Consider the following 20,334-nt stretch of genomic DNA (forward strand, 5'->3'; position numbering starts at 1 on the left):
CATATACTTTCCACAATGTGATTTTCCGGATTTAATTTGTGATGTGCTATCTCTCACTGTTACCAATAACCTACCCTTCAATTATGGGCTGCTCATGTCTTTGTCAGTGGGCAAACTTACAAAATCAGCAAGGGATCAAATACTTATTTCCCCCACTGTATATCTGCATTTCATCTGCATTTGTGTGTGTGTGTGTATACGTGTGCATCTATCTATATTGTCTGTCCTCCTGATATTGAAAGCTATTTAACCAGCCAGTCACGGCTGCAGACCAGTTAGATAGCATATTGGCACCTAACCGCAGTCATTCAGTGGGAGATAACTGGTTATGTCTAGCTAAATATCCACGCTTAATGGCTAGCTGCTAACTGGCTAGATCGCGTGACATTGCCACTTAGACGCAGATATTCCCCAGATGTTCAGTGGTTAAAATAGGCCACATAAATATCAGGCATATCTTGAACCACTAAAAAGTTAACCAGTTAGTGCTGAACATCGGCTTAACCGGTTAATGTTTTAGCAGTTTTAAAAAAAACCCAGATATTCAATGCCGGTCGCTGGAAACAGCCCAGCATTGAATATCTGGGTTTAATGACGGCAGCGGACAGCAAAAGCAGGGCCAAGCGTCAGCTGAATATCTGGCCCTCTGTGTCTATTCAGAAGGGAAAAGGGGCAGTTTGAATTTGAGCGGTTCCAATCATTGTGCTGGTTTGCAAAGAATAACAAAATGAAACAAAGTGTAATAATATATCTAACCATTAGATGTCTCTGTCAACATATTTCAAAGGATATATTTTACAGTTTAACCACAGAATGCTGCTATCCAAGGCAACAAATACTATCATGCTTTTCCCATTAGGAAGCAGAACACAAAGCAATCACTAGAAAACTACATAACTTCGCTAATTAGGAGTCAACATGCATAGCAACCACTGAGAAAGCTATATGGTTCATTCCCTAAGTTTCATGGTAGAATTTACAACAAAAAAATTAAATGCACATCTGAATCACTAAGAGTCAGACCAGCAGGAACAAGGGTGTAGAGTGGAGGAGGGACATGGTAGGGAAAATATATCGAACATGTATCATAGAATGATGTCCAACAACTCAGCATTTGTGTGTTGTAAGTATGTGTGTGTGTTATTTATAATGTATTGATATGTCTGTGTGTGCACCTTGTGTGTCTATACGGCTCATTTTCAAAAAAGAAAAACATCAAAAAAATCCAAAACATGGTACAAAGCAGCATTTTAAAGATGTTTTTCTATGCAATTCATTTAATTCTCAAGGGGGCATGTTGGAGGCATATTCTGAGCAGAACTAGGGAGGGCTTATAATTTGGGTGTTTTTCTGTAATAATGGAACATTGTAAAAATGCCCAGGGCAAAAAATAGGACATTTTTGATTAGGTCTGTTTCAATAATGACTAAGTGCCACAAATTTGCCCCAACTGATCAGATAACTACTGGAGGGATAAAGACATGACCTTCCCCCTTAATCCCCAAGTAGTCAATGGCACCCTCCTATCCCATAAGAGGTGAAAGTGACAGTACATACCAGGCTCTATGACAGCTGCAGATATAATGGCTATTCCTCTTAGAGCAGCAAGCAGGTTCCTGGTATAGCTTAATGGCTGGTGCAGTGGTTGGTGGACTGTAGAGAAGGGGACCCAGGCCCATACTACACTCTCACTAGTACACTTGTGGTGGAAAGTGTGAGCATTCCAAAAACCACAAAATACCTACCGAATCCACATATAGGTGACACCTGCAGGCATACGGGTTATTGTAGTGGCGTACAATTAAGTACAGTATATTTTTTTCTATTCCTGGAGGACTCACTATACAATATAAGGGAGTTATAATGTGATGTGAACCTGGGGCTTTTTATCTGAAGTTCAGTGCAGTACCCCCTAGGTTTCCCCACTCAACTGGCCAGTCTAGTAGGAATGGTAGCCCCCAGACATCCCAATGACTTGTTTTTGTGCATTTTTCCCTTGGACGTTTTTTGTTTGAAAATGGTCCTAGAAGAAAGATGCACAGAGCACAAAAATGTCTAAAATACGGCAATTTTTGAACCAAAAAGATAGACGTTTTTCTGGTTTGAAAGTGACCATGTTTGACACTGGATTTTTGGACGTTTTATCAAAAATGCCCCTCCACATGTCTGTGTATGTGTGTGTATGTCTTTGGTTGCATTTGTCTGTGTTTATGTATGTGAGTTTGTACCCGTGTGTTTATGCATGTTTCTGTATGCGTATCTGTGTGTGCACATCTGTAACCAGGAGAAGAGAGGAGAGGGAAGAAGGTATTTGAATGGAACAATTCTCTACCACACGCTTCTATGTTGCATTTGCTAGAGCTGCTTCTCATATAGAAATGCACTGGGACACTTTTGGAGGACTTCATTTTTCTTGAATCTCAAACCAAGTTATCTCTATCCAAATTTTCCCCATGCCAAATTTGGTTACACTCCGTTAAGTTTTCAGAGAACTATTTTTCCCACAGATTGCTCAACTATCAGCATCAGTCTCTGATCCAAGATGTGTGCTCAACTAAATTGGCTAGCGTCAATGTCAATTATTGGGTGCTAACTGAAACTAATCAGCACCAATTTGGAACTGGGCACACATTGTGCTATGTCCTATTCTTTAATAACGTGTGCCCAAATCCCACAGCCTGCAACCCAAAAGAAAGTGTGGCCACGGGAAGTGCATGGGTGGATTGAGGCATTCTAGAATTTGTGCTGTGTGTTATAGAATACTGGGGATGTGCACCCCAATTAGGCACCAGGATTTATACTTGGCTTCACCAGGTCTAAGTCCTGGTGTCCAAATTTGAGCACCAAAATCAACACTCAATGCTATTCTATAATGCATTATAGAATTTAGCATTGGGTGCCAATTTATTTTTGGCACCAATGTTTGAGTGCCATTTACTGAATCTAACCCATTACGTATAATTTATTTTCAAAAATCCGCTGGGCTGGAAAAAATAAAAAATACAACCATGCGGAAATCCAAGAATGCAGTATATAGTGAGTATGACAAACTGATGTACACCAACCAAAAGAGAGACCTCAGGGTGATCAACTCTGATGATCTCAAAGTAGTGACACAGTGTGATAAGACATTAGCCAGCGACAGAAGGAAATGGGGAGGAGTGCAAATGGAGAGGCATGAATAACAGAAAACAGGCAAAAAGTAATGCTTCTGTAAAGGGTATTGGAGAGAATTTGACTACAATATTTATTTATTTTCTAGTGTTTGATATACCACCATTCAAAATATAAGAATAACGTCATGGTGGTTTACTGTCTCTGATAGCGTCTGCACATAGAGCATATAGTTAAAATAGAAATCACACATGGGAAGAGAGAACAGGAGGAGGGGAATGTGTAACACATGATAGTCAAAGAACATTCCAAAAAAAACAGGAGACAAAAAGGAGGGAGGGAGATGAAGGGATGGAGAGTTACTAGCCCCAGAGACATAAAAATTCAGTGCTCAGAAAAAGTGTATTCAAAAAGCCATGGGAGTAATATTCAGCTGTCAGTGGTCAGGATTTCTTTAAATGCAGACCATGGCTGGCTAAATTAGTGCCAGTTATTCCATATTGAGCTATATGCGGGCCCCATCATTGAATATCCAGTGCTAACTGTTCCACTGCTACCCGCCGGAGCTTATGCGGGTCCTGGTCGATATTCAGGAATATAACAGAGGAACAAGGAGAAAAGAACAAATCAGAACAAGAGGTATGAGGCTCCAGTGAGGCAGACTCACAAGCAACGTCAAAAAATATTTCTTCACAAAGAGGAGATGGACACATGGTATGATTTCTCAGCAGAAGTAGCCGAGATAAAACTGAAAATGAATGGCATTCAAGAAATTGTTGGATGGCCACAGAAGATCTCAAGAAACCAAAAACTGACGGGAAAGCCAGAGTTCAACAACATCTGTAGCTGTGTCTTCAAAATGAAGTTAGGTAGACTAGATGGTTCTAATGGCCCCTGTCTGCTGCCATACTCTATAAATGGTAGGAACTGGGTTGAGAATTTTCAATATTGCGAACAACACACGTTCTACTTCTGCAAAAGCAAAGAGAAATAAAAGGACAACATGAAGAATAAACAAAGTAAACGCAACCTAGCAATACTGCAGCTCATGAGGTAGCTAGGCTAGTACCAGTAAATTGTGGTTGCCAGGTACTGTCCAGAAAGACCAAAGGAAATTGGATTCAGATGGTTTTGCAACAGCCTCCCTAGTTTTGAAACGGTTTAGATTATTGCAAAGCTTGGTGGTAAAACATGGTGGGGGAAGTGGAGATAGGTCTTAAAGTATGCTCATCTATCCAGGATGGTGGAGAACCAATGAAGAAAAAAAAAACAAGTGACAAAGAAAAGGAATAATATCCTACAAGCAGCCAAGCATCAACATCTGGCAGATAGGATATATCCAAGAAGTGTGGACATGAATAACTAGGCATAATAAATAAGCCAACTAATCTTTTTCTGCCATCATCGACAGTACTGCTGCTACATGGCATCAACAGTGCTGCTATGAAATCAAACTACTTGCATTTCAACAAACACTGCACATATTTTTACTGATGGAGTTTCTCATAATAATGAAAGAAAAGTGCCTGTGTAATTCCAATCTGCCCACAAAAAAGTACCTGCAGACATCTGCAGCTGCTTTTTTCTGTGGATACTTTCTCAAGAGAAAACTGATTACACAATTCTGATGAATCAAAACTACAGCACATTTTCCTCCTTTAACCTAATCCCACCTGAGGAACACCTCCTAAACCTCAAAGATAAAAGTACTTTCACCAGTGGAAAGGGTAGGTGATAATCAAAAAGGCCTCTTGTTCAGGTACCCCAGCATTTTCAGTATCAAAAGGTCATTTCTCGACATTAAAAATGCTGCCCAACGTGTAATTAGACTCTGGAATTCATTGCCGGAGAACGTGGTACGGGCGGTTAGCTTGACGGAGTTTAAAAAGGGGTTAGATAGATTCCTAAAGGACAAGTCCATAGACCGCTATTAAATGGACTGGAAAAATTCCTCATTTTTAGGTATAACTTGTCTGGAATGTTTTTACGTTTGGGGAGCGTGCCAGGTGCCCTTGACCTGGATTGGCCACTGTCGGTGACAGGATGCTGGGCTAGATGGACCTTTGGTCTTTCCCAGTATGGCACTACTTATGTACTTATGTACTTATGACTCAAATAAATTGAGACCAACTCAACAAATCCAAGACTTCCAATGGCTGTATGTTTCTATATGATCCATATGGAGGTTTCACCAATACCTACACTGAATTAAATGTTTCAATGTGAAATCACCCTTTGCAAGGCTTATTCCTCAGTCATTCTTAGCTGAACCCCATTATGGTCTTCTGTATTTCGCCTCTTTTTGCCAAAATTGAAATGTAGTCATCTAGTATTTCAGTTGAACTGTTTTCAGTTTCTCATAAAGTAGAACTTCATTACAAGGGATCCTGTCATAAGGGACACTTGGATATAATGGACTAAATTTTTAGTCCCGGCTGATAGAATAGGACATCCCCTGTATTTCAGTTTGGTTATAGTGGACTCAATTATAGTGGATTTCCATTTATTAGAGACCATTTTACTGTGACTCCACTGTGATTCTGGCCCCACCCCCAACAGACTTATCTTGGCGGCCTGTGCGACGGGTCCTCCCAGTGCCCCGTGCCTGTGCACAGCCTCCTAGGGTGTGTGCTTGAGACGCAGCCCGCAAGATATAGGACTAGCAGTGGGACGGCAGGGGGCATATCTGGGTGTCATAATGGGGCTGAGTGTTTTTAAGGGAGCTCAGACCCACCTCGTGAGTCTTTGCAACTAGTTCCTTCTGATGTCGCCTGGTTCCTGCTTGCCAAGTCCAGCTTGTCTCCTGGTTCCTGCTTTGCCAAGTTCCACTTTTCTCCTGGTTCCTGCTTTGCCAAGTCCAGCATGTCTACTGGTTCCTGCTTTCCAAGTCCGGTTTGTATCCTGGTTTCTGCTTTGCCAAGTTCCACTTGTCTCCTGGTTCCTGCTTCCCAAGTGCAGCTTGTCTCCTGGTTCCTGCTTTGGCAAGTTCCGCTTGTCTCCTGGTTCCTTCTTCGCCAAATCCAGCATGTCTCCTGCTTCCTGCTTGCCAAGTCCTGCTTTTCTCCTGGTTCCTACTTTGCCAAGCTTCAGCCTTGTTTCTTAGCTTCCTGCTGTGCCAAGTACTTGTCCTGCCTCCTCTCCTTCTACCAAGCAGAAACAAGTAGAGCAATGAAACCTTTCACAGATGAGGTTAAAACAACAACAACGTTTTTTCACTGTTTTTGTGCGTTTTTTTCATTATTTTTGCATATATTTTTTGTGTGATTGTGTAGCTTTGTAGACAGTGAAACTCGGTCCATTTTTGATGTTTGGTTCTCCCAGTACATATATATTAGTTTTCTGGCATCCTCTAAATGATGTTCAGTACTCTAAAGTTCTTATATATATATATCTCCAATGTTTTTTTTATGTTTTACCTTTTCATAGACGTCTGCCCACCCCCTCCCTTTTTTTTGTTTCGTTTTTGTTTTTTCTGCCTTCATGCACAATACCTTGTTCCTACTTACAATTTTACAAAGGATCCTCCACCAGTACCTTAAATAATTTGATTTATTTAGTGTCTTTTGCAAATAAAGTCAAGCCTTGTTAGCTCAATTTTTGGTATGACACCTCAGAGCATGTTTTTTATACATGAATATGTCATCACAGACCAATATTTTCCAAGCCTTTTTATCTATTTTAAATATTAGAATACGCTGTCTATGTTACATGTAGATACTGTATATTTCATATACTTTGCCAACTTTATATTTATATTTTGTACCTATTCGTATGTGCTATTATTCATATGTTGATATGTTTTACACCTCTTTTTTTTTGTTACATTTATACCCCGCGCTTTCCCACTCATGGCAGGCTCAATGCGGCTCTTATCACTTATACACACATTTTTATACATCATTAATTTTCTAAGATGTTTTTGAGCAACATTACATTGTCTGAATGTACAGTTTTAAAGTCTTTTTACATATTTCAGTTAATGTGACTACTTTTATGTTAATGCCCCTTGTCTCTTTTTACAAAATGCACATTTGTCCCATTTTTGTAATATATATTTAGATGTCTCTTTTTATATTTTATATTTGTGTTTACAATGTTAACAGGAAGGTTAATCCCCTGATGACTAAATCTAGGAATACGTATTGAATGACAGATTCCTAGGTATGGCACCTTTCTATTTGGTTGATGTCTTTTATGTTGATTTTCATATATATTTATGTATGGGTTTACTCTTATTGGGTACAATTTTTAACATTTTTTAGATCCCTGATGCAGGCCAGTCAGACCGAAGCATGAGTCATGTCGGGTCATCTTTACTGTTTTAGAAGAACTTTTTAATAAACGGGTTTTTTTCAACACCATCTGCGAGAGGTTTCATTGCTGCTTGGTGCTTTTCCTTCGGTGGAGCAAATTTACTTCTGTTTGTGGCTGTCTCCTCTCCTTCTACTCCTGTCCGCCGTGGCTGGGAATCCGGCTACAGTCCTAGGGCTCACCATCTAGGATCACAACATTTACACAGTCCAAATGCTTTATTGAACCATGTATATAACATACATAGTAGATGACGGCAGAAAAAGACCTGCACGGTCCATCTAGTCTGCCCAACAAGATAAACTCATATGTGCTACTTCTTGTGTATACCTTACCTTGATTTGTATCTGCCATTTTCAGGACACAGACCGTAGAAGTCTTGCCCAGAACTAGCCCCACCATCCAAACACCAGCGGCTGCGCTATGAGTGAACTGACTATCTTAAACAAACATCTCTATTGTACTATTTTAACTGAAATGTAAATGTTGTTAAACTTCTTTGCATTTACATATACTGTACATTTAGTTGCTAACAACAGTAGGCTGTGAGCTATGATTGAGTAAATAAGTCCATTAACGTATAGTTTGGAATGAGGGATGACTTTTATCAGTCCCCAGAAGTCCCTTATAACAAAGTTTTACTAACCCCCTCCCACCCTCAAAAAACATCTTTCAAAATATTTTTTGCCAGCCTCAGATGTCATACTCAGGTCCATCACAGCAGTATGCAGGTACCTGGAGCAGTTTTAGTTGGTGCAGTGCACTTCAGGCAGGAGGACCCAGGCCCATCTCCTTCCCTACATTTGTGGAGGAAACAGTGAGCCCTCCAAAACCCACCACAAACCCACTGTACCCACATCTAAGTGCCCCCCTTCACCCATAAGGTGCACCTTCCCAATTGCAAAGGAATCAAATACAAAACAATCTATGCATCCAGCTTTTCCTTTCTGGGCAGCCAGCTTTGGAACGCATTACCAAGATCCATCAGAGCAATTAATGACCATTTACCTTTTAGGAAAATGTTGAAAACCCATCTCTTTAAGCTAGCTTATCCAAATGACCCGACATAAACCTACACATTTCTCTTATTATAACGTTGTCTATATATTAACCATGTCCCCCTAGATTCTCCATACTATCCTAGTCTTCTCTTCCCCATTCCTTTCTTCATCATAACCATCCCCACTTCCTTATCTATCTTAATTACTCCTTCCCATGTCAATTAACATATACTTAAAGCATTCTATTATTATGTTACATTATAGTTCATTCTTCTTAATGAATCTAATAATTGTAATTCTGTTAACTATGTAAGCTGCATTGTACCTGCTTCTGTGGGAAAGTGCAGGATACAAATGTAATAATAAATAAAATAAATAAATTTTCCCAAATAAAGTGCTGTATTTGGCCACTGTTCCTTCCCCCCCCCCCCAAAAAAAAAAAAATACAGTTATAACCACATTCATGTGAAAAGATCTTAAATTTATATAAGTAATACCCTTTTACTAGGCACACCTGGATTCGGGGTCCAACCTGGCTAGAGCCTCCCGAAGGCAGTCTCCATCGGTCCCTTACTTGATTGGCGTTCGATGCCTCCACCTGAGGAAGACAAGTGTTAATGGGTGGGATTGCTCTCTTCTCACCCCAGTTAAAAAAAAAAAAAAAGAACTGATGTGAACAGGGCTGACTAATAAATTAAACAGGTTTTATTTAATTATTTACACAGATCTTTATATATTCAGCTATTACAAACAAACACCAATAATCTTGGCACTTAACCTGTTAAACCATATGCATTCTAGATTGACTCAGGTATTCAGAATCAGTGACTTAGTCCTTCACATACTGCTCAGACCCTGTCAGTCTTGCTTGCCAACGTAGTAGCTGTAAGCTCTTCCCTGCTGCTTAGTCAAATCAGTGTACTGGAGTAACTGTGTGGCCTAGGTCCCTCCTCTCCTTTCCTTGTAAGTCCACCCTCTCCCAGTCACCTCTCCCCTCCTTTTTGGGATGGTGGCTGCTGTGCTGGATCCCAGACTGACTCAGCATGTCCCTGATGCAGCTCCCTGGAGGCTCTCCCTGGGCATAGGGTCTGTCCTCCCAAGAGCTGTCCTTCTCCGCTGCCACACCTAGGGAGCCTTTACACTCACTGGGCCTCTGGTGCCAATTGCACCCCAGAGGCCTTTACACCCACCAGGACCTTAGGAGGAAAGGAGGTATCCTGGAAAGGCCAGATAACCTAAGGCTGGATCAAGATGGAATTATTGTCAGCCAAAGGCAGTAACTGTTGAAGGAGAGTGCTCTGGGTGGGCAAGGGGAGCCCAGATCAAGAGCAGGAGCAGGGAAGAACCTGTTCAGGGGTGCAGCCCAGTGAGGTGCAACTTCTGGAAGGGAGGATAGACATGAGGGTCTGATCCTGTAGAAGTTTGCTGGTGACAACCATCGCTATCAGCACAACCTTGGATTATTCAGCCCAAAAGGAAAGGTGATGGACTGGAGAAGTTTTATATATTTTGTACATATCTCTCATGTTGCTAACAGGAGTTGTTTGAATAGTGACTATGAATGTGCCAAATAGTCTTTGTATGGAAAGTAGACCTCTTAAACCAAATGCTGACTGTATATACAGAGTTTGAAGTTTGGATTTATTGCTGCTGCAGAGTTCAATATAGTTTTTGCAGAACACTAAAATCCCTTGGTGTGCTGAGTATTCTTTTGAGAGAGAGTACAGACTGCTGAAGGATACTCAGTGATAAGCCCAGCTTAACGTTCTAAGGCCTTCCGGATCTTTATCTGGCCCCCAAGCTCGAATCAGGAGGACTGGATGGGGTGCGAGGAGTGATTTGGTAAAGAAAGGAGTACTTTTGATTGTGGCCCGGGTCGGACAACTGAGCTGGTTGGTGAGACCCGGGTTATACATACATAGTTTACCTTTCTGAATCCAAGCTCAAGGCAAGTTATATTCAGGTATTCAGGTACACAAGTTATTTCTTTGCCCAAGTCAGTTTATAGTCTAAGCTGTACCCGAGGCACTTCAGGGTAAAATGAGTTGCCCAAGGCTAAAACAAATGTCAGTGGGAGAAGCAGGATTTAAACCCTAGCATCCTGATTCACAGTCTGCTTCTCTAACCAGTGAGCTACTGCTCCTTGTATTCTGATACAGATGCCAGAAAGGAGAAATCAGCCCTTGCAGAAGCAGGTTCAAAAACATAAGGGGGAAAGAGAGTAAGAGACAGACCTAACAAAAGTACTAGAGTCAGGCCTGGGTATAGGAAGGAGGAGGAAAGGGGCTGCCATCAAGAGTGGGGGGGGGGGGGGGGAGGAGTGCTGGTGTCAGGGTAGGGAAATAAGCACACAGATTCTACCCGTTTCTCATTCCCCTATGACCCCCTTACAAAATTTGCATTCCCTGAACATTCAATGCACTTTGTTAAGAACCATCCAATACACCCTTAGTTTTATCCACCCCTCTCACATTTACACACAGGAGCGTAGCCAGAAGTCCATTTTGGGGGGGTTCTCAAGACTGAGAGGGCCTGATATTCTCTTCCCCTTCCCCATTGCAATAAAATATTACCTTTGCTGACGTGGATGCCAACCACTGCCAGCCAAAGATGTCTCCTGCCCGAGTCACACTTATGCTGAACAAACAGAATGCACTTTGGCCACTAATACTGGCTCCCCCGTGCATGCTCTGTTAGACCTGAAGTAAGCACACACGGAAGAGCCGGTATTAGTGGCCAAAGCACGCCTGCTGAATTAAATGCTGCTTGTTTAGCTCAAGCATGACTAAGGCAGGAGATGTCTTCGGCTGGCAGGGCTTGACATTCCTGCCAGCCATGAAAACAGAGGGGGGTTGAGCCAAAGGTGAGGGGGCCCAGGCACCCGAGACCACCCCCTGTGGCTATGCCACTGCATACACATAATCCTAATTCACTCCACTACATGCACACATGCTTCTTGCTCACACTACAACATACACACTATTTACTCATAGTCCCCCAATCACAAACACAAGCTTTGTTCACCTATTCCTTACAGGCACACACACGCCTTGCTCTGATCTCAAAACAAGAGGACTAGGATGAAGAGGGCTAGGGATGTCCACGGGGCAAAACTTCTGCTTTTTAACTGATTTTCATATTTTTTTCAGTTCATTTCATACACTTGTTTAAATAAAATTTCTTTAAATGGCAATTCTATGATCTAGGCGCCCTTATTTGCATGCATGTTACATGTGTAAATGCGTAGCATCCTAGCAATTATGCATGTACGCATGCACATATCTGTGTAAATGCAAGAAGGATGCCTAGCGCTATTCTGGAAATATGTACTTAACTCACATACTCCCAAGATTATATATAAATTGCCCAAAGTTATGTGTGAAGGGCAGATGTGCATGCAGATTCATAAGTTAACGTGGTGTCAACAATCAATTATTGATGTTAACTGGCACTAATTTGGATTTGTGCATGAATCTGCCTGCACACTGTTCTATAACACTGCGCCCCTAAACGGTCTTGTGCGCAACTCAAAAGGGTGTGTGGCCATGGGAGAGGCATGGGTGAGTCAGAGGCATTCCCAAACTTTTGGCATAGTGTTATAGAATACCATGGTCATGTGTCCAACATGCACAGCAGGATTCACACCAGGTTTCAGCAGGTGTAAACTCTCACACTCAAATTTGGGTGTGGGAATCCGCACAAAGTGCTGTTCTCTAAAGGGTTCTCAGTCTGGTGCACCCTTTATGGAATAGCGTTTAGCGTGGATTTTTCCTGGCACCTAAATCTGAGCTCCAGTCACTGAATCTACCCATAGTGTGTATTTACAATGGCGGTATACACAGAGATGATGCATAGGTGAGACACAGGAGCAGCTCCAACTAACGTGTGTAATTTACAGAATGTGTCCCTGTCCACTGAAGCACTTGCATTTATACCAGCTCTATGGCCAGCATAAGTGGCCATATTGGGTTACGCTTGTATTCTATAATGAAACCTAGGTGCCTAGGTTCTGTTACAGAATAGGTTTCTAACATTTGGCCTCGGGATGCCTAAAATGGGGGTGCCCAATTATAGAATTGCATTGTATATATCTATTATAACATTTTAATCGATTCAACATGTGTAAATTCATAGGTTTATCGTGTATTCAATAATTTAGAGTGCTTTAAATCTTTTTAAGGCACACTAATGAACCTTTTTTCTAAACAATAAATAGTTCAACTCCTGTGATATCTTCCTTTTCAATATGGCGGACACAGCATAAGTTTTCAGAACTATGTTGGTGTGTAACAGGAATAAAGTCTTTCAGAAGACAGATTTATTTAAAAAACCTCAACAAAACTTCTAGGAAGACATAATCCACAAGTAAAAACCACCACAGAGAAGGAGTGTGTGTGTGTGTAGTGGGGGAGGAATAAATAACAAAACACACTTCTTTTGCATCATTTTTACCATAAACTGTTTTACTACTAAAGCTATAATTGCAGCTGTGTAATGTTTTTCACACCATACATGTGTTCAATTCTGGTCACCGCATCTCAAAAAAAGATATAGTGGAATTAGAAAAGGTATAGAGATGGGCGATGAAAATGATAAAGGGGATGGGCTGAATTCCTATGAGGAAAGGCTAAAGCGGCTAGGGCTCTTCAGCTTGGAGAAAAGACGGCTAAGGGGAGATATGATAGAGGTCTGTGAAACAGGTAGATGTGAATTGCTTGTTTACTCTTTCCAAAAATACTAGGACTAGGGGGCACACAGTGAAGCTAGAAAGTAGTAAATTTAAAATGAAATGGAGGAGATATTTCTTCACTCAACATGTATTAAATTCTGGAATTCGTTGATAGAGAATGTAGTAAAAAGCGGTTAGCTTAGCAGGGTTTAAAAATGGTGGCTTCCTAAAGGAAAATTCCTTAGACCATTACTAAAATGGACTTGGGGAAAATCCACTGCATATTTCTAGAATAAGCAGCATAAAATGTATTGCACTGTTTTGGGATCTTGCCAGGTACTTGTAACCCGGATTGACCGCTGTTGGAAACAGGATGCTGGGCTTGATGGACCTTCGGTCTGTCCCAGTATGGCAATACTTACTATGTATTTATGTATCCTTTCAATGTAATGTAGTAAACAGATTCATAAATTAAAAGTTTTAATTTCAGATATGGATATGATCACAATGAAATGAGTTGTGATATGATTATTTTAAACTTTACTAATTCAGCAAAAGGTGAACGACCTTATGGAGGAAATGTGTGGAAAAGAACTCCATTATATTAAGCATTTTAGCTTTTCTGTGATTTCAAGGCATTGTAATTACATGCCCCAAGCCATATCAAAAGAGTTCTGAGATTCACAGAAAAGCAGTCTAAGCAAAACCCAACTAAACTTGTTTCCTGGATTACCTGCAGTTTAATTTGCACTAAGGAATTCTAGCACTCAGCACTGCGCTTTTATTCCTTCTTTCTACAGTATGTCTTCAAAAGACTGACTTTCAAAAATTACGCATGCTGCATGAATGATAAGCACAGCTCAGGAGAGGGACCTTGGGGTGATGGTGTCTGAGGATCTCAAGATAGCAAAACAATCAATTCAGTGGCCACAGCTAGAAGGATGCTAGGCTGCATAGAGAGGGGTATAACCAGCAGAAGAAAGGAGGTGTTGATGCCCCTGTACGGTCATTGGTGAGGCCTCACGTGGACTATTGTGTTTAGTTTTGGAAGCCGCATCTTGCTAAGGATGTAAAAAGATTTGAAGCGGTTCAGAGAAAAGTGACAAAATTGGTATGGGGTTTGCGCCGCAAGACGTATGAGGACATACTTGATGATCTGAAGATGTACACCCTGGAGGAAAGGAGAGACAGAGGTAATATGATACAGATGTTCAACTATTTGAAAGATATTAATATACAAACAAACCTTTTCCAGAGGATGGAAGGTGGTAGAATAAGAGACTATGCATTTAGATTGCAGGGGGGGGGGGGGGGGGGTCGATTCAGGAATAACGTCAGGAAGTACTTTTTCACAGAGAGGGTGGTAGATGCCTGGAATGCCCTCCTATGGGAGGTAGTGGAGATGAAAACAGTAACAGAATTCAAAAATTCTTGGGATAAACATAAAGGAATCCTGCATGAAAGACATGGAACCAAACAAGCTTAGAAGTGATTAGATTGCAACACCAGCAATTGAGAAGCAAAGTCAGTGCTGGGCAGACTTCTAGAATCTGTACCCTGACCATAGCTGGACAAATTCAGCTTCAGCAGTTAGAGAACAAGGCCAGTGCCGGGTAGACTTCTATAGTGTGTGCCCTAATCAAGAATGGAGAGATTTGGATGGGCTGGAGTGGGCTTCGATGACTGTTTCAGTAATTGGAGAATAAAGCTAGTGCTGGGCAGACTTTTATGGTCTGTGCTGTGAAAATGGCAAGAACAAATCAAGATCAAGTATGCATACGTAGGATTACATAGAGGGGCATAATCGAACGTCGCTGGCCAAATAGATCGCCTGCGATCTATGTTGGCGGCGGCGCTACAGCTGGCCGGAACCGTATTATCGAAAAAGATGGCCGGGCATCTTTTTTGTCCATAATACGGTTTAGCCCGGCCAAATGCCGTGGAGATGGCCGGGTTTGTTTTTCAGCGATAATGGAAAGTTATGTCGGCCATCTCAAACCCAGGCCAAATTCAAGGCATTTGGCCGTGGGAGGAGCCAGCATTTTTAGTGCACTGGCCCCCCTGACATGCCAGGACACCAACCAGCCACCCTAGGGGTCACTGCGGTGGACTTCAGAAAAGCTCCCACGTGCATAGCTCCCTTACTTTGGGAGCTGAGCCCCCCAACCCCCCCCCCCAAACCCACTACCCACAAATGTACTGCACCCACTAAAATTGCTCCAGGGACCTGCATACAGCCTCTAGGACTTATTGCTGCTGTATAACTTTGGCACACCAGTTCACACCTGAAGACTAATCTCTCTGAAAAAGTCCTTTCTTGAAATAACCACGTTTACTCACAGTTAACTGCATATCAGAGGTTGTGCCCCACTGACAAAGAGTCCCCTGGTACTAAGATTAGCAGTAGGTCAGAGCTGGCACAATGGTGTACAATGCCCTCTTTCAGCACCATTCAAGGTAAGAACTACGTTCTCTAACGTGGGTAACACAGGAAAGGGAACTAAAACTGGCTTACAAAAATGGCCACTACCGTATGGACTACAACAGGAAACAAAACAGGGCACACTCTGACCCAGTTAGCAGGGGGGAAAAGCACCATGGGAGTAGAGCCCAGTACCCTACACCCACCACAATGCATTGCTAATGTGACTCTGCAGGGCACCTAACAGAAAAGGTGTCACACTCACCCGAGAGTCACATCACAATCAGGAGGATACAACACATTCTGCTGTCATGGAGGTGGGTACGGCATTTGAGGCTGGCATACAGGCTGGCAAAAATGGTTTTTAGTTTTATTTTTTTAGTTTGGAAGGGGATTGGTGACCACTGGGGGAGTATGGGGAGGTCATACCCCATTCCCTCCAGTGGTCATCTGGTCAGTTGGGGCACCTTTTTGGGACTTGGTCGTGAACATAAAAGGACCAAGTAAAGCCGGCGAAATACTGCTTAACGCCGCTTTTTTTTTCCCATTATCGGCAAAAGCTGGCCATCTGGTAGCCATGCCCATGCCCGCCCATGTCCCGCCTTCGCTAATCTACCGACACGCCCGCTTGAACTTTCGCCAGCTAAGCGACGGGAAAGTGGAGATGCTGTCAAAAATGTCGCATTTGATTATACCGATTTCGCCGCTTTTAAGAGATCGCCGGCCATCTCCCGATTTGTGTCGGAAGATGGCCGGCGATCACTTTCGATTATAAGCTGGATAGTAACATAGTAGATGACGGCAGAAAAAGACCTGCATGGTCCATCCAGTCTGCCCAACAAGATAAACTCAAATGTGCTATTTTTTGTGTATACTTTACCTTGATTTGTATCTGTCATTTTCAGGGACCAGACCGTATAAGTCTGCCCAGCACTATCCCTGCTTCCCAACGTAGTATTACATCATACCTTATGCTACGAGTTTATCTTGTTGGGCGACTGGCTTGATTGTACAGATCTGTATCTGCCATCATCTACTATGGTGCTATGTTATGTTACTACATGGTTCTATTTAATAGGAACTAGGCCACATTAAGAAATCTTTACATAGTGAGATTCCACAATAAATGTGACATTGAACATTGAATACATTTTTGACAATCTTTAATTTCCCCTAATATATGTAACAAGGCTGTGAAGTCAAAGTTGGAGTTGGAGTCATAGAGTTGAAGTCCTAAAGTACTGGAGAGGTGGTAGCTGAAGAACGTTTATCACTTTGTGTTTCTGATCTTTTCAAGTTAATCTATTTTATTATTACATGCAACGGAGAAGTAGCCTAACAGTTAAAGTAGTGGGCTGAGAATCAGTGAAGCCTGCTTCAAATCCCCATGTGACTCATTGTGACCTTGGGAGAGTCACATAACCCTCCACTGCCTGAAGCACAGACTTATATTTTAAGCCTTCCAGTGACAGGGAAATACCTACTCTACTTAAACATTAATTTACCTTGAGCTACAATTGAAAAAGGCATCAGGCAAATATAAATGTAAAGAGCAAATAATCAAGAAACTTCAGACAGCCCAGAACACTGCAGCTAGACTCATATTCGGTAAAACAAAATATGAAGGTGCTAAACCCCTACGAGAAAAATTACACTGGCTCCCACTTAAAGAACGCATCACGTTCAAAATATGCTCCCTAGTTCACAAAATCATGCCCGGAGATGCTCCAGCCTACATGTCAGACTTGATTGACTTACCACCCAGGAATGCCAAAAGATCATCCCGCACATTCCTTAACCTGCACTTCCCTAACTGCAAAGGTCTGAAATACAAACTAACGTACGCGTCAAACTTTACCTACGTGAACACACAGTTATGGAATGCATTGCCGCGCAACTTAAAAACGATTTACGAATTAACGAACTTCCGCAAACTACTGAAGACCCATCTCTTTAATAAGGCATTCCACAAAGATCAACCAATGTGAATATACACAACTCCTCCACATATATTCAGAGCTGTCTTACAATATATGCTTGTTATACTACTATCATGTGTTATCATTATCATGTTACCCAAGATCCTTCTGTAACACTAAATATCTATTTTCTAATGTATTTCCACTATTCATGATTATTGTAAGCCACATTGAGCCTGTCAAGAGGTGGGAAAATGTGGGATACAAATGCAATAAATAAATAATTCAGTTTATTCATCTTTGTAACTGTGGTAGATACTTCTTTAAAAAAGTGAAATGTAAGATGATGTACCTTAGCAATATTAATACATATGCTGTCTATAGAATGGAAAGTAAAGAAACTGGTAATAGTTTATTTAAACTTTCTATACTGAATTTTCTGTTGAGTGAGCCAAAACTAAAAACATAGGTAGAAAAGAAATAGCTAATTTAAGAAAGAACAGACCACTCATACAAGAAATCGCTCAAGACAAGGTAGTACAGAACAGTCATAAATTATTGCCACAGAGGCAGTCCAACAAAAATTAATAAAACAGATAAGCACTATTTTGTTATGTTATAAGCATGGCTTTCAGTTTTACTAACCTACTGCCTCCCAAAATGCCTGTTTAAAATGAAAAGTCCTCAAAGCTGTTTTAAAATTAGGAAACAGTAATTTTACATGAATAAGGCAAAAGATAGCTTTACATGTTTCATAAACCACAAAGAAAAATGCACAGTTTCAAGCAGTCTCATGATGCACCACAGAAGGCCTTGGAAGGACCACCCAGTGGTCATTTAGAGAATGGAGCATACGTGAATGGGCAGTAAGCATGGTTAGAGTTTTGAGATGGGGTTGCACATCTACCCAAAATGCTTTGACAGGGAGTATTGATAACTTGAATCGTATCCTAAACGTGAGAAGGAGCCAATGATGTTGTATTTATTTATTTATTTGTTGCTTTTGTATCCCACATTTTCCCACCCATTTGCAGGCTCAATGTGGCTTACATATTACCGTTAGCGGTGTTAGCCGATTCCGGTCTAAACAAACACATGGTGTGAATGAATACAAAGTGATAATGTGATGGAATGAGGTACAAGTAGTGTTCATTGCGGTCTTTGGTTAAGATGTGTCGCTGTTGTACAGGTTTTTTATGTTGAGTTGGTGGGGTATGCTCTTCTGAACAGTTCCGTCTTTAGTGCTTTCCGGAAGTTTAGATGGTTGAACGTAGTTTTTACTTCTTTTGGCAATGCGTTCCATATTTGTGCGCTTAAGTAGGAAATGCTGGATGCATAGGTGGATTTTTACTTGAGTCCCTTGCTGCTTGAGTAGTGGAGGTTTAGGTATGATCGTGTGGATTTTGTAGTGTTTCTGGTTGGTAGGTCAATGAGGTCTGTCATGTATCCCGGTGCTTCACCGTAAAGTATTTTATGAACGGTCGTACAGATTTTGAATGAGAACTATTTGTATGAGAACTAGAGTCACGTGGTCAAGCCTTCAAATGTTACACAATAGCCCCCAGATTCTTTAAATGGTGTTTTAAATTGTGTGTGCAACTTTGAGTCCATACCCAATTGGTGTGTGAAAATTAACTGAATAACGAGCCAAGCTATTGGTATTAATTAAATTCTTTGTGCGTAAATTTATGTGCCTGGATCTGCGTGTTAATTTTACACACAGATCGAAAAGGGGGCACGACCATAGGCAGATCAGGGGCATTCCTGCAATTTATGCATGCTGCTATAGATTAAGGAGGATTCATGCCTAAGTTAGGCATGAGGATTTACACAAGGGTCCAGCTGGTGTAAATGGTTGTGTCTAAAAGTAGTCGCGGATCCTGGCACTAAGTACTATTCTATAAACATCACCTAACTTTGAACGCTATTTATAGAATAGTGCTATGTGCTTTTTTTTTCAGAGCTGATCTTTCGGCATCACTTAAAGAATTTACCTCAAGATATGGCAGTATTTTGCAAAGATTGTAGTAATTTTTTAATATATCTTTCAGAGAGGCCAGGATAGACAACAACATGCAGAAGAGTACAAAGAAGCAATAGTATCAAAGTAACAGTGGACAGACTGGAACTGACATAAGAGTTTTAAAAAGCCAACCTTCATTAGAGCAGTTGTTAGTTGTAGTATAAATGAAAAGAACCCTCACATTGCTGTTGATGACCATCTATAGAAGCTGGCTGAATGTTACACCACAGCAAGTAGACCATCAAGTGCAAATGCTTGTCAAAAGCGTATAACATACAAAATATATACTGTCATTTTGCACATCTGGACTATAAAAATGTAAGGACACCCACAGGTTCTCTACTAGGAATCGTGGAGAGATTACAGGAGAAGTATAATGTTGTGCAGACACATCCTAAAGGCTGATGTCTGAGATTTGGTAAGGTTAATAGAAGTCAGAGCACAGAACATTCTGGGCTCTCTCTCTACTGCACTGGATCCAGGGCTCAAGGTTGGAGTTCTTGCTTTCAAGAAAGGAAGTGTCTCTGGAGTTGCCTTGTGTGGGAAATAGTTTCCTTTTTTCCTTGCTTTACAGGATTTATTTTCATCAGTGTACTTGATGAATTGCAAAAGATAATGAACAGAGGAGGTTCAAGAATGTGTGCTATTGAAAAAGTTCAGTTATCCAGGAAAAAAGGTCAACAGTAGCTTAATCAGCACTACCAGTGACAATTGAAGAGGCGATCCAATAAAAGTGAAAGATAAACCATCCTTGTCCAAGCTATTCTACTCTATTCAAAGGAATTCAAGTGGGGTTGAGAATCAGAAAGAGGCATCAGGTACAAAGGTGAGTCTAAGAAAAGTGAAGCACAGTTCTTTGAAGTAACATGATTGGG

At 41.3% G+C, this 20,334-nt stretch overlaps 1 protein-coding gene across 1 annotated transcript in view; it reads right to left on the bottom strand.

Annotated features, from left to right (window-relative positions):
* Window positions 1-20,334, bottom strand: part of TCF4 (transcription factor 4) — an 816,409-nt gene that overhangs the window by 362,518 nt on the left and 433,557 nt on the right. The window contains exon 7 of the mRNA XM_030192973.1: window positions 8,941-9,024. Within this exon, the coding sequence (XP_030048833.1) occupies window positions 8,941-9,024 (84 nt within the window). The remainder of the gene's footprint in view (window positions 1-8,940; window positions 9,025-20,334) is intronic.

Source organism: Microcaecilia unicolor, chromosome 2 (genome assembly GCF_901765095.1).
Source record: "Microcaecilia unicolor chromosome 2, aMicUni1.1, whole genome shotgun sequence".
NCBI classification, from domain to species: domain Eukaryota; kingdom Metazoa; phylum Chordata; class Amphibia; order Gymnophiona; family Siphonopidae; genus Microcaecilia; species Microcaecilia unicolor.